The 26,093-nt window shown below is 38.3% G+C and overlaps 1 protein-coding gene across 2 annotated transcripts in view; it reads right to left on the reverse strand.

Annotated features, from left to right (window-relative positions):
- The window catches only part of LAMA1 (laminin subunit alpha 1), a 110,908-nt gene that overhangs the window by 35,844 nt on the left and 48,971 nt on the right, over positions 1–26,093 (reverse strand). For both annotated transcript variants that reach the window (XM_064442969.1, XM_064442970.1), the window contains exons 13-33: positions 24,536–24,637; positions 23,570–23,781; positions 22,157–22,268; positions 21,147–21,257; positions 20,236–20,363; positions 19,532–19,618; positions 19,072–19,283; positions 18,430–18,536; positions 17,255–17,435; positions 15,820–15,956; positions 12,850–13,086; positions 10,845–10,988; positions 10,291–10,470; positions 9,509–9,694; positions 8,529–8,656; positions 7,389–7,509; positions 7,114–7,251; positions 5,296–5,417; positions 4,333–4,419; positions 3,881–4,074; positions 2,751–2,893 (exon numbers count right to left, since the gene is read on the reverse strand). In XM_064442969.1, coding sequence (XP_064299039.1) covers positions 2,751–2,893; positions 3,881–4,074; positions 4,333–4,419; positions 5,296–5,417; positions 7,114–7,251; positions 7,389–7,509; positions 8,529–8,656; positions 9,509–9,694; positions 10,291–10,470; positions 10,845–10,988; positions 12,850–13,086; positions 15,820–15,956; positions 17,255–17,435; positions 18,430–18,536; positions 19,072–19,283; positions 19,532–19,618; positions 20,236–20,363; positions 21,147–21,257; positions 22,157–22,268; positions 23,570–23,781; positions 24,536–24,637 — 3,069 coding nt within the window. The remainder of the gene's footprint in view (positions 1–2,750; positions 2,894–3,880; positions 4,075–4,332; positions 4,420–5,295; positions 5,418–7,113; positions 7,252–7,388; positions 7,510–8,528; positions 8,657–9,508; positions 9,695–10,290; positions 10,471–10,844; positions 10,989–12,849; positions 13,087–15,819; positions 15,957–17,254; positions 17,436–18,429; positions 18,537–19,071; positions 19,284–19,531; positions 19,619–20,235; positions 20,364–21,146; positions 21,258–22,156; positions 22,269–23,569; positions 23,782–24,535; positions 24,638–26,093) is intronic.

Genomic DNA, 26,093 nt, shown 5'->3' on the forward strand with positions numbered 1-26,093 from the left:
TAATTTACGGACTTTATTATGTGTCCAGAAAAGTTCTGGGAAGAAAATAACTATGCACACTATTCAGATTATTTATACATTTTAAATGACTGATTTGCAAAGCACATAAGATGACATAATTAATTATGTACATACAGTTCATGCAACACAGCATGTAATTTCTTTAAATAAGGAAACAAGGATCCAGCCATGCCATACTTTCAATCGAGTAATAAGAAGGAAGCATAATTTCTGCTCTCCTGATTCTCAATTTCACCACAGTCTGAGCTGCCCAGATAAGCTACTTTGAGAAGTCCAGAGGCCTATCAAATTAAATGCTTCCATCTAGTCCCACAGCTGCTACTCTTTTGGCAGCTGTCTTGTCAAAGCCACTGCATCTAGGGTACATCTGTGAGGATGGCCCTGTAAGAGCTCTACGTTTCCATGTCAAAACTCAGTGCGTGGCACTCAGGAGTTCAGGATTTTGGTCCTCCAGATACAATAAGGTAACACAAGCAGCCCTGCTGATCCTCTCACCAGTAAGAGAGAATAACAGCATGTATTTGGCTTCAAGGTCACCTCAAAACTACTCTATATGGCAATAAATAGGCCATTGTACCCAAGTGTATCATATTTGTTACAGTCAAGGCCTGCAACAGAATACCACCTCTCTAAAGATGCAAAGAAATTTAAGGCATCTCTTACAAAAAGAGCAAGTCTGGGAAAAGTTATTTTTAGATTTCAGATGTTTCTGGGCCAACCATTGTAAATACCATAATAAGTATCGTTTTGCCCGACCTTTTAAAGAAGTAACACAGGATTATTCAACAGTCTTGTGTCAAATGGAAATTTCAAAGCCTCTTCCTCAGCATGAGGAAAGAACAAGTCAAAGAGAAACAGAAGCTGAAGCTCTTGAGCTTCCTGGGTAAAGCGAAACGACCAAAGTCCTCAGATGGACTGGAGATGCAGAAGCAATGAGGAGCAGACGATCTGATTTGATAGCTTTCTCATTATTGGCAGACCCAAACCTAATGCATACGAAAGAGGAAATACTCAACTTCCTGAGTGACCAGCACGAGGCAAAGACACAAAACAGCACAGGGGACAACCCTTCAGGGAAGATCTGTAATTCACATAAATAGACTTGGGGATTTTTTGGCTTGCAGCTACAGTTACTTTGGTACAAGGCAAAGGGAAGATAACCTTTCATTAGCCAGAAAGAGGGGAATACCTGCTTTCAAACAGAGAAAAATTAGAAGACTACCAACTTACCCTCAAGATTAAGTTGTTTAAAGAACATGTGGCATTAAATAAACAGCAATGACATCATAATCACATGACATCATAGTCACAAGAGGTTTTATATCACTTTTAACATTCCATTTCCAACAGAGTGACAGCTGGCTTTGATTTGATCTTAATATTTAAAAATGTATGTACCGAAGGAGAAATTTAAACTGCTTTTGTTTTTACGTAAGACTTGACTTTGCTTTATAATTAAAGTGCTAAATAAAAGCTACATATTAAATAATGTTTATAGTCCCAGAAGATGATGCTCCTATACAAACACAAAACAATTACAGAAAGCAAGTCAATTGTATCCTTAAAGTATTACAATAACTCAGTACATTTATGCCTTACGACATAAAGGAAGGGAAGCATAACTGAAGCTTTATAACTAAAAGTTTAGCAACTAAAACTAAGAGTATCTCTGCTGAAGCATAAACATGTAGTTTAATCAAGTTTGCCTTCAGATATTGTAATTATTAACATTTTGAAGCACATTGATTGGAATTGTCTGCCTTACATCTCAAGTAGAAGAAATTTTAATTCAAACTCTTAATTTGCCAAATTCAGCAGCACAAGAGGGCTCACATTATTTTGATTTTGTTGTGATATGGTGGAATACAAAGAGATAGCTTTGCTTCTGTCTTAGACCTTGTCTTGCTTGACTTATTGCTAAGCAGACTCTTGCCAATAAATGTGCATATTTTAGCAGTCATGAAGTAGGGAGGATTCTGTTTATCTCTGGCTTTGTGCAGAGACCACATGAACTTAATCCTCAGCAACAATAAATGACCTTCCAGAACCACAAAATGTGGTATTTCATGCTTTGTTTAAGGGGGAGAGCAGCAGAAAGGAAAGTTTGCCACAAGCAACCTGAAAGTGTCCTACACTGAAACATTCTACCTGGCTTTTGTGTCCTGAGATGGAGGACAGAGTAAGGCACTTGGACTGCCACATGGCTAAAACAAAAGCAAACCGCTGCATCCCAGGCACCCTGGCTAACGGAGAAGCACTCCAGGGGACGACGACTCTAGGGGAACAGCCTGGAGATCTATGCCTTGGCAGCTCTTTAGCAAAGGGACCAAAAAGGGAAAAGACCTGGATTGATGTTTCTATTTCACTGCTGACAATTATTCCCCTTGCTTTCAGGAGGTCTGGGCCCATCTTAGGGATGCACATAAGCCAGGTGAAGTACATATAGACAGAACATTCAATAATCGCAGTACTGATTGAAAAATATATTCAGCCATTTATTTATGTGCTAGTACAACAAGTCAAACGAAACTAATGCAGGCAGCTAAATAACTTAAGATATATTTCTATACCAAATGTAATGGTCTTAATCTGGTGTCACTTACTCATACACACATTCAAGCCATGCACTTCAAGAGGGCTTCTGTTAAATGACTGGCACATGTGAGTGGCTGCAAATTTTGCTTTAAAGGTGTGACTAAGTATTTCTACTATTTGTGCATTCATTTTACCTTCAGATGTTTTGTTGCATTCTCCAAGTCTGACAGAATCCCGGAGGGCACACGGGCAATACCAGTGAGGTTCACTGAAAGTATGGCCTTGTTAAGACTATCCAAACTGTTTAACAAAACTCCTGTGCAGTTGTCATCACAAGCTAAATAAATAATTTTAGGAGGAGGAAGCAATATTAGGATTAAAAAGAAGCCATCGAATCCTGAAAATTTATTTTGATTTATACAGTATGGGCTTTCACTTTTTGAGTTAAGAGAAAGTAAGTATAATAATTTTGAGAGTACAGATTTTTAGTATTGCCCCCCCCTTCCTGCCCCAAAAGCGGACCTATTCTAAACATAGTCTCCCTAGGTTAGCACACTTTCAAGCCTTATTGATTCCGCTGGCTATTTTGCTGCTTGCTGTATTATAAGCTTATTAAGCCAATTTAGTTATATTGCTATAAATCCAAAGCGATGCCACTGACAACTCAACAATCAGGTTAGGAACACAGGAGATTCCAGCATACAGTGGTGTAATTCCATATATTCCCTAGGTTTTTGGTTTGGGTTTTTTTTTTTACTTATACAAAACAAAGTCTGAATCCTAAATCCCAATTCATTTTAAAAGCAGATTACTTGCTGTGTCTTTCTGCTCTGAACTCTCTTATAGTAAATTACATGCCTAATTATCAGTGGAATATGACTCATTGTTGGTGGAGAATGCCTGCATACCTGGGATAACTCCAAAAATATTACAGCAACTTCACAACCAAAGGGTCAATGACATAGGAATACAACATTTTCAAAGGTATGCTACAGACAGCAAAAAAGCATTAAAATTCTTTCCTTAAACTTGTCTGTACCACTAAATAAGCCATTTTACAGATTAACTGCTTGTGTGGTTATGATCTCTACTGTAGTTTCCTCTGTGTTCACAGAATGGCTGAGGTTGGAAGGGACCTCTGGAGATTACCTAGCCCAACCCCCTCTGTTTTACAGAGATATTAAGTTGTTAAGATTTCTTTCTGTTCATAGAAATAATAGGGCCCGACATCACAAAAACTTTCAAGGAATAGTCACATACTCATAAATATCACTGGAATAGATCAAAGCCCATTGCAAAAGTAAAAAATTCAAAAACCACGTACAAACACACTCGTCTTCCACAAGTAGATGTCTTGGTTCACATTCCTCACAGAGCTGTCCTGTCACACCTTGCTTACAGAGGCACTGGCCAGTTACACGATCACAATTAACATGAACAGAGCCACTTGGATTGCACTGACATGGATGGCAGCTGCCACCAGGAAGCTGAGGGTCACCATAATAGCCAAGGGAGCACCTACACAGGGAGGAACGGGACACTGAACATTAGGGGATATTCATCATGAAATTAGATGTTCTATTTACCTCTAAGAATTGCTAATATGTTTTTAAGTAATGGCTTCTCAACAGTAACTAACAAATCACTCTAAGTCCTTTAGCACTCATTCATATATCTACGACCACTGAATAATCTATTCCGAGTACAAACATGGCTCATATTAATCCAACTGTTCTTGGGAGTTGGGGATAAATGGGGACACCATGGGTAACTCACCTTTCACAGTACTGTCCTTCATACCCCGGGAGACAAGCATCACAGTGGTAATCCTGAACACCTTTCAGGACACAAGTGGGACTAAAACTGGAGGAACAATAAACAAATACCTGCTAGCACATAAATGGAGGACCATACAAAGGCAGAGAATACCTTCAAGCCCCAGGTTAAATACTATAAGAAACAGCATCCTCTGCTCAATCTGATGCAGCGCTCTAGAACTTGTACATTAAATGGTTTGTTTCTTAAGAAGTTTGCTTTCCCAGTGTGACTCCATTACTGTATAAAGGACCTTATGCCCTTCGTTTTATAAGATAAGACAATGAAAAATGGGTGTACCTAACCGAGACTTGCATGAGAACATCAGAATCGCTAGACTCTTACACTGATTCAATTATCCAAAAGCAAAACACAAATATGCTTTTCAAGCTTCTGGAGAAAAAACAGCCTGCACAGCATTTTGATTTTCAAAATATGAAGTTAACTGTTCCTCTGCCAAACAAACAGATGTATAAATTTCAAACAAAAGAGCACTTGCTCTTCCCCTAGGATTGATCTCATGAAGAGTTCCTGCATTGACTGGAGATAGGCTGAACCTTTGTAAATACAAAAGCATTGTTTTTCAAATGAAGAAAAAGACCCACATACGAAACTAAAACATGTCAGAGCAACTTATCCCATTATCTATAAAACATTTTATGTGGCATTCTATGAGAAAAAAAATACTTTTCTATGAGTTAATCTTTTTAAGACCTCACAAAGCTATCACCAGCTCTGAACAACTCAGAATGTAAGCTCCATTTACTATAATAGGTAGCTTTCAAATGTCTAAAAATTAAGAACATGCAATGATAACTAACTCCTGTTTCCACGAGACAGGAGCAGGGGGAGTAGGAGGTGGGATATACAGCACAAAAAATCCAGAATGCTACAATGTACATGGATTTAATAAACTCTGGTTACCTAACAGGGTTGGCTCTGGGACAGGCACAGGGAGAGCAGTCATTGACAGATCCAATTACTTTCCCATAGTAGCCTGGGGCACAAGCACTGCAGTAATCGCCAACTGTGTTATCTCTGCAGTTCTGATATATAAAAAGGAATTCAGACAGTTTAAAACAACAACAAACAACAAGAGGAACTTTCCCCCAATCAGTAAATGTATACAGTTTTCAACAATCATCTCTAAATGTATAAAAGACCCATTGGTCAGCATTCTCTGAGCAGAGGAACCTTTTATGCAAAACTAAGCAAAATGTCAGCATATTTTCTCTTATGTGAATGCCCCCTCAGGCAGGCTGACCTAATTTCTCTTCTAAATTTCCATTAAGGTTTATATATTTCTGCTTCCATTAATCCAAATTAGGCCAGGAAATCACAGTACAAAGCAAAAGGTCCTCCAAAAAATGGAAGTAACAGATGGAAAAATTAAACAGAATACCTGGATGAAAAATATAAATTTCAATGTTCCAGCAAATGCATTTGAACGCTATAAACCAAGGACCATCCACAGTTAGGATTCACAGATACTACATTTAATATGTCAACAGTACTGATCAACGACCAGTGCTATTAAAACACTAAATTGGTATTACAAAACATAATTTAACTGACTAGTCCCATAAGAGAATAAAATTGTTTCTCCTTTTTTGTTTCCTTTCCCCTCTTCTTTTTTTGCTTCATATTCTTGCAGGTGTGTATATTTTAGAGGTTAGTTGAAGACAGTACGCAGTAGCAATGTGGCCTCCTATTTTATGGGAGCAGAAGTCAGAGGTGAAAACCATCTCTTTCATCTGCACTATTCAGTTGGAAATGTCTAAGTAGTAATCTCAACACAGAGGTGACTTGCCACCCCTTCAACGAGAAGTGGAGAGGAAGAATGGCTAGTATTCACTAGTGTAAAAGACCTGTGTGCTTTGGCCTTGTAGAAATGAGAACCATAGTTCTTACTCATGAGATACATAGTTTAGGACAAACCTGAAAGCAAAAGAAATGGTTTACAAAAGCCTGAAGGACTGAGGAAACTCACTTTAAAAACTGACATCAAGAATTAATTCAGCAGAAGTTCCATTTGAACTAACCAACTTACCATTGGAAAAAACAAAGTAACTGAAAAAAACTTTAGGAAAGAATATTGAACCATACCAGAGAACAGACTTAATGTGCCTTATTTGGTTAGCTGAGATTATGCTGTCCATGGGGCTTTCAGCCCACAAGAGAGAGGCAATGTGTTAGTCAGATGTGGCCCCTCTTTGCAACCTTTGGGATAAAATGAGAGAAGTGAGCAAATATACTTAGCTGAGGCATAGCCTTTACTACTTTGGTCTCTGGGAGTTAAAAAAGCTTCACTTAAAGCTGCCCAGAGGATTTTGTTCCTGAGAGACAAAGAATTTGACTTGACCTAGGCTGTGGTGTGGTATGGCTTACTGCTTCCTTTATTTGTTTTTCATGTGACTAAGCAGACCTTGTCCAGACCAAGGACAGAAGCCCAAGGAGCCTCACAGAAAAACAGATAAACTGAACTGATGTACAAGGTTTTTTTAAAGTAAAACTAAAATAATTAATGATTTTGAAGATGTTAGTGCCCAGAAAGCTTGATGGTTTTACTGAATGGACCTTAAGGGAAATACTACTCAGATTTTCCGTTTATCAGAGTTGAGGGGAAATTATACTTTAACCAAATAGTACAGCCAAATACTTCTCCCAGAAAATCCTTCCATAGGTTACTGCCATTGTATGCTCAGGTGAAAACAACAGAAATATGTATAAATTGTACAATACCAAGCACTTTCCGGTTTCAGGATCACAGGTTTCACTGTGGTTGTTGCACTGACACGGTACACAAGGTGCTATTGGAGTGTAAGGCTCCTTTACACTGAGTTCTGTATGCTTTCCCCTGTAGTATCCTGGAGCACAGCTCTATTTGTAAGGGATTAAAATAAAAAAAGAAATCACTGCTATCAACAGTTACAAACAATTTTAAAAGCTGTTTAAGAAGCGTTTTTTTTTTATTATCTCACTATTAGACACACAAAAAGGATTCAAGGATTCTGTACCTGACAGGATAATCCAGCATAACCAGCAGGACATCTACATTGCTCTACAAGATGAGCTCTAGCTCTGCCCAGATGCATTTCTTCAAACTTCACTGCAATTTCCATTGAGATATTTGCAATTCTGCAAGATATATGCAGAGGAGAGAGTGAACATCTAGAGAAGTCCTAGCACAAAAACTGAGATCCAAACATTCTTCAAGGTCAGGATTACCACACATAATCTCCCATGATCTCCTTTTCCCCATGCAAATCTCTCAATGAAATCTATGGGACTTCACCTACAAAAAAACCCAAATCGTAAGTACTTCAAAGTCATATAGGTTGATTTCCATTGGTCTGCAAAACTTGACAAACCCACCATGCAGGTGTATGTATTTCTGCCTCAGAAACACTGGACAGATACATATCTGCTTTGTCCTACAGATTTTTGTACAGAGATAACAAAAAGATAGTTGAGGGCATGTGAATCAAAAATAATCCAAAATCTGGGGGTGGAACCACAATTCTTCACAGCTGTGAAGACGTACAGATACTTGGTTTCCATTGGATTCATCTCTGTTTCCCTTGTTAGTTTCTGAACTGACAGATGCAACGACCATATCCCATCTCCTTCCTCTCATTAGTAACCTAGTTCTGTTCAAAATGGCAGTAAACTGCTACCATTCTGAGGTGGGAATATTTACTACCACTGCCCAGAGTGCATAAAGCTACAGGAGAGACCTAGATTGGTACAAACCCAAAAACTCAGGGGATCATGTGTTTCAACTGAAAAAAAGTCAAAAACTTCAATACCCATGAAAATAAGATGGAAAGAAATAATTTAGAAAACATCTAACTGTATCACCCATCCTGGGGAACGCTGCATCAGCCTGTAAGGCTTTGTGCTTCTTTATCGGTTTTCTATCAAAGTAAGCAGCTGAGGTATTTAGTGTTTCACAGAAAGACTTAAAGAGGGATTCTGCTGCCATTAAAGGTCATAAATCTTTTCTTATCAGAGGAATAACAGAAGTCATAAATAGGAAATTGGAAATTTCTCTAATTTGAGTTAAATCTTTACTGTATAGCTCAGTTGAGACTATTTCTATATTAAATTACACTAAATGCAATATAATAATTAAACACAATCAGAGATTGCTTTACCTGCTTTGCTGTAACCCTTGGCCATAAGCTGCCTTGATAAGGATGTATTCAACACTGCTTAGCACAGACAAGAAGTCAGAACGTAAGACATGCTCATCAGACACAGAGTTAAAATACTTCCAAGAATCCTAGGGAAATATAACACATATTATTAAAAACTTGAGTGTTCAAGCCCACTTCAAGGTAATGCTCTGTTCCGCCTTGTGTGTTCTTTCAGAAATGCAGTCACAGTGACTATATCTAATAAACTCTAGGTCCCAAAAAATCCAAGATCTTGCTCCGTGTTAGAACAAGAAATTGTTTTATATCATTTCTTCTCTCCTTCACTGCACTCAATTTCCATGACCAGTCTCTACAGGAAAGCAGTCTGGGCCAACATGGCACAGCTTTTCCTGGCTAGATCTGGAGAACCCAGACAGCCAAAAGGCCAGAACTTCACAGCACTGATTTTATGTGCAGTTACAAATAGCTGCTGGAACTGTGTCCTGCCTCCTGTCAAGAAGAGAGATTAGACTCAGCCCCAGTCAGCAGAGAGTCCAAGAGACCAAAGGAGGTCATAATTATCTCCTCTGCAATTGTCCAGTGGGCCCTACTGCAACTTACTGCTCCTGCTAGGCTAAGATTCATGTCCCGTGATGCCTCCAGGCTGTTAGTGTAACATACAGGCTACAAAATTATGAGGCTGCCTGAGAGTGACAATACCTAGCTGCCTGTCATTTATCACTGAAATCTGAGTCTGTGTTTGAAAAGCTTGCCACAGCAACACATTCAGCAATTCCAAAAAAGGAAGCAATGTCAAAGTGTTATCCACTGCTATAGCACGATATTCCCAGACATTTTTTCCCTAAAATAGGGAAAGCGCTCTACTTAGCGTATTTTAAATCAGGTATGCATTTTTCAAAATATTTTATTAAATATATAGATTTCTTTAAAAACTCATAGAAAAAAGGAAATATTTCTACACCAGTGTTTTGGCTTACCTCCTTCATTTCTACTTCCTTGTCAGTTCTTACTCCGTTTTCTGGAGAAGGGATATCTACATAGATGACCAACTTGCTGGTGTGACCTCCTTTCATTAGAATCTGTGGCTCAAAATTTGAGGCTCCAAAGCCACCCAAAGCATAAAAAGCAACAGTATATCTCAGCTTCCCTCCATAGGCCATGAGCTGTTTGGATAAAAAGTTATTACCTTTATTTATTCCAAGGTTAGAGCTACTAGCTGAAAATATTTTAACATCATCGGAAGACTTGAAAACTGTCAGTTCTTTGAGGAATTGGCAATAAAACATGGAAATTGACTTAAACTCAGCAGTTTTTGCACCAAGGTTAAATGCATATTTCTAAAAAGCAGTCTTAGTTTCTTATTTCAGGCCCTTTCAAGGTATGCGTTCAATTTTCATTTAATTCCGTGATCTATATACTGAATCTAGCATCAAGGTTGAAAACTTTTTCAGGTTTCTAAAGTAAAATTGAATACATCACTCTTTCCCCCTCTATATGATCTCTGAAGAGTAACACGGTAATTAAATACGGGTGTTACTAATTTGCAGGGTCAGGAAAAATCTCATTGGGAAAGGGTAGTGTAAACATTGTTTATGCTTGCTATAAATAAGTTCAGTCACCGAATATTTATAATATTATGACCTACAAGAATAGAACTAACAAAGAAAAATGTTATAAAGTGACTATTATACAATAAAGGAGTGACTATTAGACAATAATAAATTATCTACAAAGCATTCTAATCATTTAATGATTGTACCTGGTCTCCTTGAAACTGCTCTGGCAACCTCCAGTAAAATGTTTCTGTATTTAAGTATTTTCTGACTATGGCAGCATCCAGTAAAATATCAGGAAATTGTGAAAATACTCCTTCCACTGTTCCAGTCAAGTTACTTTGAGCTACTACATGCAGAATGGACTGATCTGGAGTTAGGGTTATCTGAAATACAAAAAGCAAAAGATTGAGTCAACAAAAATATTCTGTCTCAGTGTAACATACTGTTAACTGTTCTAGCTGCTTTGAGACAGTCAGTAGCCCATCTTAGAGTAATAAATGCCCAAACCAAAAAATTGGGAAATGTATTTGATACTTTTTTAAAAAGCAAAGAGTAAAACACAAGGTTTCAGAAGTAAGACTATGACGACTTACCATTCGCTTTCTTTTTTGTTCTGCCATATGCCACTGCCTCTGTAAGCTAGCCAATTGCATTCAGCCTGATTCACGAAATGTATGCAACCTTAGGCACACCAGTGTGGTACCTAACACGAAGATAACACCAAACTGTGTCTGTATATTCATGTCACTTTACTTACAGGAATTCTCACATGATCTTCTAGTTCCAAACAAAATGTGGACATCCCAAAACAGAAGCATGGAGTACAACCTAGTGCATTGTTAGCAGACAGAGCAAAAGTTCCAGGTTTACACTCACTGCATTGTAGACCAAATACATTTTCCTGGAGGAAATAAATAAATAAATAAATAAATGAACCATAACAGCATAATCATGTTACTTTGCTGCCTGAATGAAAGATGGTTCTCTTCGGAAGAAAAACTAGTTGCTATGTAAACTGCATAACAGAGGTCAATTATTGTATCCATTCTGTTTTACTATGCAGTACATTATTTTTTTCATTATTTTCCAATGCTGGGTTTTTTAAAAAAAAAAAACAAAACACGGAACATTGAAATACTGATATACTGAACATACAAATACTCATGTGTTTAATTTCTAGCAAAAATTGGCAGCTATACCTTTCCATTCAAGACAGAAAAATCATTTCCCACACCCCCTCCCATCTGGACAATGGGCTCTCAAAGCCAAAGAAACTTCACAGTATGAATAGGAATCAGGGGCCCTACTCCCAGGCATGTGTTTTTGCACTCAGTTCCCAAATGGTAAGTCCAGTTTGAAGATACACCTAGAACTACAGTCAGTGCCCACTGGCACCTTTAACTAGAAGATTGGAGAGAGACCTATGAAGGCATATATTTGTTGCCTTGAATTAAGTTCTTTTCTGTCACTCCATCTTCCAAGAACAGATTCCCACCTTTTCAGAAAAATTTATACTACTAAATCTCTTTTTTATACAAGAATGTCAATTCAGACTTCACTATTAGCAATATACATGAGTTATTCTTAGGTACTTCCTTTGGTTATAGCATAGCAAACAAATCTGAACTTGCAACATAACCATATTTTTAAAAAGTTAAGAAAGCCAATAATACAAAATGGAGAATCTCATCATTATCATTTGGATTTTCAAAAGAGCAGGTTGTATCATCTGAATCAATCTGCTGGTCCCAAACCTAATAAAACCACGTGTGTATGAGCAGAAAAAACTTCTCTGTATTTATTTTTTTCTATTTGTATAATGTGGATAAGAATATAATAGCTTTTTCGCTAGAGTTTTCTAACATTTAATTAGTTTTTAAAACGCTTTCACATCTGGGATGGAAGAAGCTGTAGGGAAGAAGCTGTGCTTCCTATCTGCCTCTACCCAGAGAACGAAATAATTCATTGCCTAAACAGCATGTAGGGAAATTATGCTTTTACACAAAGGAAAAAAAACTATCATTCTATCAGATGTACAGTGGCTGTTTTGTAAGTTTAGTAAGGATTCATCATTAGTCAGCTAGAAATGATTCTTTGCAATTAGGCATACAATGAGTCTTGATCCTGACTTCTTAACACACATCCACATCAAATTCCATTAATTCTGTCTAGGAGAACTACAGTGCTGTGCAAAATAGTTTTATGACCACAAACTGGAAACAAAATTACCTGGCTACGTAAAGCAAACCAAAAGGAGGTAGGAAAGACAAACTGTCTAGTATTTTCACAGGAATTTCTGAGAACAGAAATAACAACGCCATGTTGGTAACATTGCTATCTCTTCTGCCTACACCTGGGTTGTATCTGTCCAAAGTGGGGAACATCATTTCACCGCTTTTAACCCCACTGACTACTAAGACCTTTAGCACTGGCACAGAAAATCCTTTAAGCGTGATTCAGGTGTACTTGGAAACGTCTCAAAGAAGGGATGCAGATTCCCTTTTGAAGTTCTTTCAGCCCTACAGCTTCCATGACTTTTCATAGAATCACAGAATGTCCTGAGAGTTGGAAGGGGCCCACAAGGATCATTGAGTCCAACTCCTGTCCCTCCACAGGACAACCCCAAATGTAATTATTTATGTAAAAAATATGTCTATTATGTATTATATAATATAACAATAATAATGATTACATAATTACTTATGTAATAGATGTCCAGAAAATCCCAGTGCTGCCCCCAAAAGTTCTGAATACTTCAGTACCTTGCAGGTACAGACGCCAGTTTCTTCTTCACAACCACAAAGTCCTTCAGTGTCATCACACATCTCCGCTTTGGTTCCTCTCAAATCACAGTCACAGGCAACACAGTCTGGGTAGTCCCTGTAGCCTAATGCACACCTGGAACAGTCTTGTCCTCCAAATTCAACTTTGCACTGGCATTGACCTGTCAATACATCACACTGGAGATTGGCTGAACCAGTGTTGCTACAGTTGCAAGCCTTTGAGGAAAAGAAGAAGTGTTCATAAATAGCCGGTCTTTAAAAGCAACTTTGTTACAACAGAAACAGCACAGTAAATTTAGAGTGGCCCTTAGAACTCAATGTTTGTCAACAATTACTATACATTAATAAAAGGGAAGAACTTCCACAAAGAAATGGGGTGGTTTGGTTTTTATTTGAACAAAAAATTGCATTTCCAGTACACAGTGCTTGGCAAAAAGTAAGAAGCTTTGTTGATTCCCAAATCTGGATTGGAAATCATAAGAGCTGAAGCAACTTCTTCCAGGGGGAAAAAGAAAAATAAATCAAAAGACTATATTTAAAATATTATGTATTGAGCGCAGCAAGAAAATTAAAATAATATTATATAATGTTGGATGAAATACATCTATAAGTACAAAAATTTTATAAATATGATGGAAAGAAAAATCTTAATACTGATATTGTTTTAGGGTTTCAAGAAGCATTAATAGGGTCGACATCTTGCTCAAGCTTCATTTACTACTTAATGAGGAACCAAGAATCTCATTGCATCCCAAGGTGGGAAGCTCAGCCTGCAGTGCAGCTCAGCACCAAAGAATACTCTTTCCTGGCAGAGCTCATCCTTCATTATGCAATCAGTAATATGAACCTGTTATTACAAATATAGAAAGTGTATGTACTTAATTTGTCATTCTTTTTTGAAGCAGACTGGATCTAATCTTCAGTCTTAATTTCATATCTGGGAGTTACTTAACAAGTCCAATTTTGCTCTGTGGTTATTTCTAACAGTGCAGGCAAAATGTACATTCCATCTGTCATCACCTGACTGTGAGCATTTTTCCTGAGTCTTCTTTCCTTATCATCTGTCTTCGAGATGAAAAGCCTTACCTTGTAAAGCACTCTACAGAGAGATCCACAAAATCTATTAGTATCACTAGGATCCTTTAGCATTCTTCACAAGTTTGCTGCTCACCATTTGTATTACGCAGCTTTTACTCTAGCAGCAACTAGACGTATGCACTAGCAAACTAGTGTAGTGTTACTACACTACCTAGTCTAATACATTTTATGACCAAACAAGTTGACAGCTTTGGCTCCCAGACACCGTTAAAGGTCTACAGCTCCAAACGTCAAACCCTATTTTAAGAATCATAATAACAGAAATAATTTACAGGTATTTCAATCTCTACCTGTATGCGATAAAGATAAATAAGGGCTCTCAGTTACAATTAACTGTGCTGCAGCACACTTGAAAGGGTTGTGAGCAAAACATGACTACAGCTGTGCTCCATTATTGCACACAGAAATGGATGCTGAATACCAAGAAAACTGTAAGAAACGGAGCCAGATGAAGTGTCCCACTAATTCAGACTGTGTTGCAAAAACAGACCATCTGCGTTTCTGATTGCATCTCCCCCATTTCATCCATGTCGAGAGCATTCAAGTGCCTTTCCAGGGTTTGCCAGTAGACATTGCATGGGATCTCAACCTGCCACAGCTGACTATTCAGCACAGGGAAGCCTCTGATGGGACTGTTGCCTGCAGATCACAGTATTGTTTGTTGCATCAAGAAGGTGACTAAAATACTTTACAGTAATTCATGTTAATTACTGTGATGCTGTAACCAAAAGGAATGCTAAACAACTTAGCAAAAGTGAGCAGTTACATATTTAATTAAACTTGATTGTTGGCAAGTGCTGTCGCAACACCCTACACAAGGAACACTCCAAGGGAAATGCACAGGGACCAGCACATTGTATTTGCAGAACATTAGGCAAGAATGACAAAGCAGTGGTTTGAAGACTGGCTGCCTAGTAAATTGCTATAAATCACGAAGATGGTAAAGATGGTAAACTCTGAACAGACATTATAGGACTATTTCATCATCCTTACTCTAAAAATTTAAAGGGAGAAGAAAGAAAACAATTTGGCTGGTGCTTGTATTTGCCAAGTACTTACTGCCTATAATGACAGACCTTTGTCAAGTTGATTATGTTGAAATTATCCATTACGCTCCTGTAATTCTGAGTCTTTTTAAAATCTTAAATTTATGAAATAAAGATTGGCCCAATGCCATACCTCTCAGGAATTTACTGTATGAACCTAATTGCATAAATCGTTGCTACTCCTCGGGTCTGCACTGAGTTGGCATTTTACTGCTTAATCATAAATATTAAGCTGAGATAATGGGAGTTACCATTTTTCCATTCACGAAACATTAACTACCTTAAACCATTTTAATTTTAAATATTTGGGGAAAAAAAGCATGAAGTGACTTTCAAGATAAGCCAGATTTCATTGTTCTTAAAACAATAATAGCATCACTCTATGATAACTTCTGTGATTCACTCTGTGATTAGCACAGACTATGGTTCCTACTGCCAGTTGTTGCTAAATATCTGTTTTATTATCACTTTTATGCAATTAAAAATTAAAATACACACTTCAGAATCTTAATATGAAACATGCACTACTCAGAATAGACACTCAAATCACTATTTTCAAAGACAGCTTTCTTAGAAGGTTCCTCAATAAACACTTTACAGTCTGCGTTTGTTTGGGGTTTTTTTTACCATTTGTTTTTGGTTTTGGGGGGTTTTTTTAATTTTTTTTTTTTTTTAATATGAGCATGTTGCACTAACACTTTGAGACAGAGAATGAAGACCGCGGTTCTCAAAACAGGAGTCCAATTCTGATATTAACTGGTGAAATGCTTTTAACAGCCATGGCTTTTCAGCCAGCCTACCATACCTTGCAGCCAAGTTCAGGAGAGAGTCCCCAGTGATTTTCTTCACAGAGTTCACATTTTGGTCCCCGAGTGTGAGGGGGACAAATGCATTGGCCAGAATCAGCATTACAGTTGTTCTGAGTATGAGCACAGTCACAGGCTGCAAGAGAAACAAGACTGAATGATTAACTTGATCCTTGCTTTGGCTACAGAGAAGAAACTCTAAGACCACTGATAGTCTTACTTGTCTTAAGTATGCAGTACAGTTTATCCTAGTACACTAGGAACTCCTTGCCATCCTTAATCACTGAGAAACAAATTATGACCACACTGACATTTCACCTTTTTATTGAAAGCCCATTAGTGCTTCTTGACATAGACTGTTTGGTGGTTTAAAAAGCTGTGCTGCATTTCCACAGGGGAATTGACAAAGCCAAACAAAATTATTGTGGAGAAGAGTAAATTTGTAGGAAAAAAAATCTATTATAGAGGATACAAAACTCACCAGGAGATAGGATAATGTTCTCAAGCAGGTGAAAGGATTAATCTCAGGAATTAGTACTTTTCAAGAATTGCTTAGTGAATAATATGGATGGATAACTATTTTTATAATAACTAACTGTTGCAGGAAGCACTTGTCTATTTAAGAAATGCAATTCTATTCTCACTAAAAAGGAGAAGTTCAGAAAAGTGGTTTTGTTAGTTGTTTAGATAATATTTACAAAATTTTCAAGACTGAAATGATTAAAGGTACCTAAGGGATCTTTGATTCTAAGTAAAGACACGGTATATATATGTTCTAAAACATAATCCTATCATATAATCTTACTGCAGATTTCATATTATTATGCTATTTGAGGCATGAAAAAAATGTTTCTGTCAGGTTGGAGAAAAGGCAGGCATTCCTTTAGCTATACTGTGTTGAAAAGGATGTTTTATTAACATAATAGTTTTTTTGATGGCATGTTCTTCATTTGGATTAACATTTTCCTCAATATCATGACTAAAAATTGTACACACCCAGGTGATGACTTGAAAATAGAGTCAATGACGTCCAAGTATAAAATATATTTTTAAGAATCAAATGAAAAAAACAAGGTAAAAATCTGTAAGAGTAGTAGCTCTTAACTTCTGTGATTGCAGAAAAAAAAGTTTCTATTCTCACTGAAGAACTGAAGGCTTTTGTAAAAAGATACAAAGGTGCTATTGAGGATGTAATATTTCTCTCATGCAACCTTTATAAGTAGTTATTTCATAGTCACCACATTTTAGAAGGAACCACACAATATGTAATCAAAGAAATGTTATGTTCCCTAGCTTAATCAAAGTATTAGGTGGCTGTTGTACAGATTTTTCCATATAGTCACCAATACAAATGACCTTTGCAGGAGTTTAACATAAAATATATTTCTGAAAGAAATTCCAGTCACCCTGAAAGGATCATGGATTAGAGCTTACGTGTGCAGCCACCATCCCGGAACGCATGAAAGCCATGAGCACAACGATCACACTTTTCTCCGGCCACTCCTGGCACACAGTGACACTGCCCCTGATGATTGCAGTCCTCGGAGACTGAGCCAAATTGACTGCAGTTGCAGGGAATGCAGCCAAGCCCAGTAAGCAGGCCATAATAACCATTCTGTTGGACAGGAAGTAAATATGTGTGAGCTATATTTTGTCAACTTTTGAAGTCAATACTATGTGCACACTTATTTTCTCTTGTTGACTTTCCCTGTTGTGACCTGCATGAATATTGGTCAGCACTGGATGACTGCTGTGGGAGGACTCCCTGGCCTTCTCTCTTCACTGTTCCCAGCTATATGCAAGTATGCATTTGGGTGAAAAAGTGGTCACTAAAATGTTCTTGTGGTCCTCTAATCTAATCAGTGAGACTTTATGCTTTAAAATCTGAAGTTATTTTAATGTAAAGATTTCTGTAAAGTTAGGGTGGGCTGCGCTGATCAGGCAGAGGTTTCTATGAACGTGAATGAAAGATCAGGACAGAGGAGGTCAGTGACCTATGGTACATGTGGATTGAAAGGCATTCAGCTGGGCTGGCACAAGGGCAGTAACTGGACAGATATCCTGCTCTGGTCTCTGAGGCAGTTCTACACTTAGCAAAGGCTGGAAACTGCTGTTTTGTATCACCACTGAATATCTACTTGTTATTAAAACAGGCCTGTCTTTTAGCTGAATCCCATTTTGGCATTCAGTCCTGAAGTATTTATTATCACCAGCCACACTCTTCAGATATTCCCACTCAGACTTCATGTTGCAGAAGCACGGCACTAAGATCCCTTCAGGTCTGTTAGGAGTGTTCAGTTTGTTTTTCCTGTAAGCCAACATGACAGCATGCTGTCAGTAAGCGCAGCACTAGCCTGAACTGCCCTATTCAGAAAGGTGCTGAGTCAACTATATAGCTTCACATCTGCAAAGAGCACAGGCAGAGCAATGTGCAACCACAAAAGCCCGTGCAGACAAACCTTTGGTCTCCACTCTAGTAACGGGTCCCCTCTCCCCTGAATGCATTTGCTGCTGTTCTCTCTATCTGCTCCAGTCAATATCTATAGATAAACAGGAAGGCCAAGATACAAGAAAATGTAGATATTAGGCACAGGTAAATATTTGCTTACCAAGCACTTATCACATCTTTCTCCAATCGCATTTGATTTGCAGGGACAGAAGCCTGTCTCATGATGACAAGTACTCGAAAGGGAACCATTCACATGGCACGCACAAGCTTATGTTTAGACAAAAAGAAACCAAATCAAAAACCAGTTATTAGTCTGTCTATATGCATTCATTCTTATAAAGAATTCCAGATTTGGTCCATAATGCGTGTTTCACCTGATTTCACCACAGATGTTAATATACTACATTATATGTATTATAGGTTAATATACTACAGTAATACCTGTACTACATATTTGGGCTAAAAGATAAATGGATCTGTTCACAGAGGGTTTTTTTTAAGAAGTTTGTTTCTTACAGCCTTATATGTAACATCCAGAAGTAGCAAATGTCTACAGCAGGCCACTGGAGGGACAGTGTTAAGAAGCAAGCCAATAAGTTTCAGGAATATGAAGTATCAGATCCTAGCATAATACATTCCCTCCTCAGGCTAACCCAGCCCCATAGTTTTCAACCTGCACTTGCTAACTCACAACTTGAAGGTTAGCTCTTTCAGCAAAGGTGCATATCTCCCTATCCATTCTGCTACATGTAGACCACATTTTTGTGTTCTTTAAATTTTGAGAGTGATAGTAATAGCTTACCACGACAGCTTTTCTCAATCACTGCATCCCCATAATACCCATCAGCACACTTTTCACAGTGGTGACCTGCTGTGTTCCCCAGACATTTCAGGCATTGTCCTGTGAAGGTATCACAGTGGCCATCTTCTTGAGGGTTTACATTGCCATTGCATTCACAAGGAGCACACGATTGTCCAGGCGTGAGTGGATTTCCATAGTAACCATTAGCACACCTACACCAGAGATTAGAAACTTTATCCGCTGCAATGCGGTCATGTCAAACACTCTCTCCACCCAAGGGAGTATTTCCTATTAAAAATTTTATCTAAGTGTCTCTGTATTACAGGCAAAGACAAAATGGGAAGGAAAATTTTATTAGGAATGTTCCGTACATGTGTATGAACAATTCAAGGCAGGTAGGATGATGAACAGTTAGTGATGGCAATGATATGTATACTTTACCCAAAGCTAGGATACATACCTTTCACACTTAGAGCCAGTATAGCCTGGAAGACATTTGTCACAGACAATTCCACCTTCTTCACTCAGCTGGCAAGTTGGACTGAAACTAGCAATAATATTTATGGCAGTCAGTATCAATACACAGAATCACAGGACTTCTACAAACATTCAACATCCACCCTTCAAGTCCATGCACCTATCTATATAACTTTGAAATTGCAATTTTTTTCTAGATTAATATCAGTGCTTTAAACATTACAAAATGTCAAAATAAAGTTATAATTTCAAAAACTCTCCTTGAGTTTTTTTTTTCCTTTTAACGGAAAGGAAGATTTCAAAACTTCCTGAAAACCTGGCCCACTTTCTAGAAAATCTGTCCAACTTCTGTACTGAGCTCCTCTTTCTCACATGCAACACTTCTGTCCTTCAGTTGTTTTCTGGAACAACACGAAGGATAACGGTGATTTTGCTGCCAAGTTCAAGGCTAGGTCTAAGTATTACTTTCAACCTTCATGTACAAATTGCACCAGTTCACCAGCTTGTCTTAGCTTAGTCTATACATTTGTCTACCTGGAAAAACAATGTTTCTATGAGATACGCTCCAGCAAAGGGGGAGAAAAAAACGTCCTGTCTCTCTCCTTCAAGTTTCATGATATTTTTTTCTTTATCTCACTTTCTGATTTCACTGAAGATGCAAAAGAAAATCTGACATTAACAGCTTACTTGTTTGCAGCAGAACTCAGAGGGCATGCACAGGGCTGGCAGTCCTCAGAAGTTCCTTGGGATGGACTTCCATAGAAGCCAGGCAAGCACTGATCACAGAAAGGTCCTGTCGTGTTGTGTTGACAAGCCTGTGAGACATGGAAAAAAATATTTTCATATTTACTCTTGATGGTTTTTTAGCCCCTGAGGGAACGCTGCAGGAGTCCGCATGCAGTATAACAGTCAAGCAGACAGCCATGAAAAACACAGTAGAACTTTGAAAATAAGTGGGAGTTTTTCTGAGTTGCAACAAAAATCCTAATCGTTTCTTTCCTGCATTTTAGAATATACCTTACGCCATGAAACCAGACACATTACTTATACACAAACTTAAACATATTTTGCATGTTGCACACATCTGCAGTAACAAACTTCTTATATATTTCTTACTGGTGTTTAGCCATTTTATTTTGGTGGCCTTTAAATTCCAGAAGAAATCTAAGAGCTAAATTCTCTCTTCAGAAGGTAATGTGTAATTTCCACTGATGTCAGTCATGGAAGATGCACATATACCTGAAAACAGATATTCACCCAAAATACTGCTTAATTCTGCTCCTTTCAGGAAAAGTTTTATTGTTACCTTCAGCAAGCAAAGCTAAGATTTTTATCAGCCAGTGTATGGTGACATTTGTATTTTAGTTCTGATTATTCCCCAATTGACATGATAAACCGAAACAAACCCTTTATTGGAGAACACTTTAATGGAGCCCACGAACACGCTCTGAAGTAAACAATGAACAGCAAGACAAATAAACACTTGGTACCCATAGCTTGAAACCTACGTACACTGTAAACTTGTCTCCCACAGCCAAAATGCTCTCCTAATTCCTAAATAGATGCTTAAAACACAAACACTTTGAAGGATGACTTACAAAGCAAACACCATGAATATCACACTCAGTTGCATGCCCATTGCATTTGCAGGGTTGACAAATACCTCCAAAGAGTATTCCATCCACACGGTAGTACCCAGGGAGACAGGACTGAAAAGAAACAAGGGGAAAAAAGCAGTAGCGTTATGTGTGTTAAAAGTACACATCAAAACATTTTCAGAGAGCCTACTTCCGACCACCCACCATCTGACTCATTCACATTGTGGCAACTGAATGCTCTTTCAACTCTATTGATGTCATTGCAGCTCTTTTCTGGTGGTTGTTTTTTACTTGCACTGGATAAAGGGGATAAGAATTAACTTCATGAAACTTTGATTTAGCCCTTTGTCCCCTGGAGGCACATAAGTTTTGTGCAGTTGAATATGTGAAGTTCTTTATTATGGGACAATAAAAAACAGATGTTCTACCTCCTCTGCAGAATCATTAATGACGCTATGGCACAAGGCTTCATACTAAAATTATTTGTCAAAATAATTCCTGCTATTCTGCAGATGGTGCTCTGCCTGCCTAATCTTCTCTTCACAGATATATAAGACACCACCGTGCGTGACACTTTTGACCCTCGTGGGATCTTCCAAAGGCTAGCATTCCTCCCTGCTAAGATTCCTTATTGCCTCCATAAACCTAATGACATAAAACAGAAATAAACTGTACACAATTCAGATCCAGGAAAAGAGCTCTTAATGAGCAAGGTAAGCTCAAAACAGCTCCACAGAGCTTTTACACCTGCTCCCTCTGCAACACTAGTGTCCTAAAGTGTATCACCATCTTTTAGTGCCACCAAATAAAATTCAAGAAATAAGTTTAAAATCCCATTTACTGTATTTGGAAGAAAATATCTACGGCATTGCATACAGTATAGTAGGCAGCATTTCACCACAGAACATATACTTTTATGGCAGTATTATCAACTGCAGCCTGCCTTTAAAACCTAGATCCCTTCAGAAAAAAAGATAATTTTGCGTACATAAAACACTGCAAGATGTTACCTCACAGGATATTCCTGTGTAACCTTGAGGACATTCACAGAATTCCACATCTGGTGCTGAAGAAAGATCTATAACATTTGCACTTGCAGTATCCAGGGTCACAGAGTCCAGCCTAGGATCAAGCATGAAAACATCACATCATTTGTCCCCCCAAACTTGAGTTTGAACAGGATAGTTTACTTCTAGAGGAGTAACACCGCTGAGTGCTGCTCCCTGGCAGTGACAGCTGAAGAACAGGCACAAATCTCTGCTGTAAAAAGACTATGATCATAGTGTTACCACCACATTTGCAATTCTGGGAGCAGATGTGCCCTCCTCCTGTTATCATTATATTACTACCATTGTCTCTTCTCCTATGGAGAGGCTTAAACAAACCCTTCCCCCTCTGTCATGGTGTTAAGAGGTATATTGGTGGGGCAGCCTTCTACTGCTGTCGTGAAACAAGACAGCTTTACTGCACCATGTCTAAAATAGACACATATTGCAGGTGGGTAAGTAGCAAGAAACAGCACCAGTTCATTGCTGCTGCACATGACAGAACAAAGCAAAATCTCTTACTACAAACAATGGCATTTTGCAGCAGAGACAAACTTGTCAGGCACAGGTAAAATGATTTATTTAAATCTTTACAAACATTCCAGAAAGATGAACACACTATCTCTAAATGGACATAAATATCACCGCTCCTCACAGGCACAAAAGGGGCACAAAGCTAATCTGGTACCAAATCCAATGTTATTGACATGAAATGCTGCCAAATTAGGGAATGAGGAAGAAACGCTCTTGGTGAGGCTAAGGCAATTAAGTACATAAATTATGAAGCACTGGAACTGATTCCCTTGAGAGCAATAAGACTTCATTCTTGTATATCTTGGAGAACAGGTAAAACAGATCTGTAAGGTCTGACGCAGATACTGCTAATGCTGACTTGAGACTATGGAATGACCAGTTAATTCATTCCAGACCAATTTTCCTACTAAGTACTCCCTTAGAGATAAGCGTCAGTAACAACTACAAACAGGCATTAAAAGAAATTACAGCCAACATCTTTAATGACAGATTTTCAATAGTCAGTGATGGATTAACTTGCACAAACCAAAATAAGCATACTGTTGAGAGTTTCAGAGGTATTTCCCTCTAACAAAGCAGCTATTGTAATAAGGCTTTTATGTAGTATTCCTTTAAAGCAAAAATCAATGTTTCTGCTATCAGATATCTTTAAAAAAACTAAACGGCCTTTTCCACACATTCCACATGAATGTGTCTGGGGACAAGAACAGTCTTGAGAAAATTCAATAAAATATGGGTTTTTTTCTAGAAATTATTAGTGTATAACTTTAGGAAAAATGCCACTATGAATAGTGTTTCATATGCACAAAAATAGTAGAAAAATATAGATTAACTTCCCCTCACCTGTACGTGGCTTTTTTGGCAACGTTGTAGTTGGCCCTGATTAGAAGATGGGTCATGTTTACCAGAACAGTCATCAACCTTTCTCGGTCTATAGCCTTTTTTGTATTGAAGTCTATGAAATTCTCCGATACAAATCTCACTGCATTAGAGTACTCCTCATATGGCTGTAATGACAAGCCTGCTGCTCTTGTACTCAAAATCTGCCCATTACCCTGAAATTGAAAGACAGAGAAAACATCTTCCATATCTGCATGCACATTTTATTAAGCAATTACATTTAGTGTCAGGTATGCATCCAGATAACACAGAAAACAGGCAATCAAACTAGATTTCTTGCACTAGCAAAAAATATAAGTAAAAGGTCTGCATTTTCCATGGCTTCAGGAAGACTACAATCCCATTCTCTTCAGGTTCAGAGACTTCAGAAATACTGGATTTTCTTTTGGAAAAATAATCAAATGAAATTTAAAAAATCAAACTCCTCTACAAAACAGAACCTCTTTTCTCCTTTGTTCTATTGTGAAGTATGTATTACAAAATAAAGCTTTTTCAGAGGCGTCTGAATTCAGTATAGAGCCTTACTTTTTAACTGTAGCATAAATCTAGAAAAGTAAGCAATCGGCAAGAACACTCATCCGTTTCATAAACATAAGTGCTTCCAGCTTATGGTACCTTCTTTTGTAAAGTGCTTTGTACATTTGGTAATGAATACTTCACCTGTTTACACACAGGTTAAAATCTAAGTATTTATCATTTAGAACTAGTATTGTATACCTACAATTTCAGACAAATGGGTCAGAAAATCAGTGAAATGAGTAGTAACAAAATCTTGGTAGTGACTTTTAAGAAGGGACTTAAAATTGACAAAACTCCTACTATAGAAATATTATTTTATTTTCCTTTTTTTTAGCCCCTTCATAGATTCCTAATAGTGTCTGAAGAGCAACAAGCTGGAAAAAAATTCACCTGAATGATGACATCCACACTAGATACTATATCACTGTCCACACTTTCCATTGGAATGTCATAAGATACCGTATACTTCAAGTCTCCACCAAAAGCTGTGAGCTGAAATAACAAAAAGCAAAGTCTTAACAACACGATAACCCCCAGCCAACACAAAGAAGTGACATGGGACGGTACAATGTCCAAATTACAGGAGTACATGGCTTACAAATACCACTTTTGAGGGAAAATTTAACATGCCGTGTGTATCAGCACAGGGACAAGCACTGGCTTGTTGCTGTGCAGGTGGGGAAAGCTAGCTGAAGGCTCTACAGATGATTCAGATAAGTGCCCTCATTCAGTGAAACACCTACAGGACTTTCAACAAACAGCAGAGGTTTATACTACTGTCCTAGCCAAGGGGCACAGCATGTTGGAGCCATTCACATTCCATATTCCACCTTTCAGGCTCCTTAGCCCCTGCTGCTGCTTACTTCAAAGTAAGTTAAAGAGTAGTACCAACAGTTAGACCTATATTAAATAAATAGGAGACCAGAATTTGAGTGAGCGTTGCCCTGTGCAAAACTACTCCTTACTGTTATACTTCTGAGACTTGTTTTCATTCACTGGGACACCATATTAAGAAATGGGGCTGCATGGGCAAAGAGATTGGCCTAAAAATAAAGAAGTGAGGTTGCAAGATCCCCTCTACTCAGCACTGGTAAGGCCACAGCTGGAGTTCTGAGTCCAGTTCTGGGCTTCCCAGTACAAGAGAGAGATGGATATCCTGTAAGGAGCCCAGCAAAGGGCCACTAAGATGATTAAGAACCTGCAGCATCTTTCACATCAGGGAAGACTGAGAGTACTGGGACTGTCCAGCCTACAGAAGGCTCAGGGGGATCTCATCAATACATATAAACATCTGAAGGGAGGTTGCAAAGAGGATAGAGCCAGGCTCTTTTCAGTGGTGCCCAGTGGCAGGACAAGAGGCGACAGGCACAAACTGAAACACCTTTTTTTATTGTAAGGGTGACCAAGCACTGGCACAGGTTGTCCAGGGAAGTTTTGGAGTCCCCAACCTTGGAGATACTCAGAAGCTCACTGGACATGGTGCTGGGCAACCTGCTCTAGGTGATGCTGCTTGAGCAGGGCGGTTGGGAAAGACTACCTCCAGAGGTCCCTTCCAACCTCAACTATTCTGTGATTCTGTTGCAAAAAAATAGGAGATCCAGAGCTTTAGGTAGTAACCAGGGCTAAAATTAAAGACTAGATGGTTGGAAACTAATAAATGCAAAATGGGAGATGGCCAAGAGGCAGGTAAGAGGAATTTAATGCTCCTGCCTACTGTATTGGACAAGGTGTGAAGGGTGTAAGCTTTGGGACAGGAGCCAAGAGTATGGGGAATGTGAGCATATAAGTTACTAACAGTCAAGAGAAAAAAAAAGAGATTATACTGTATCAAATATAGGCAGAGAAGGAAGTGGGGAGATGAATGCACTCAAAGGGCAAGAAGAAGGTACTGGGGATGTCTGGCCAGGAACACTATGATTTGAAGAGCAGAGATAGATTGAGAAGTCTG

Source organism: Phalacrocorax carbo, chromosome 2 (assembly GCF_963921805.1).
Source record: "Phalacrocorax carbo chromosome 2, bPhaCar2.1, whole genome shotgun sequence".
Classification (NCBI taxonomy): Eukaryota; Metazoa; Chordata; class Aves; order Suliformes; family Phalacrocoracidae; genus Phalacrocorax; species Phalacrocorax carbo.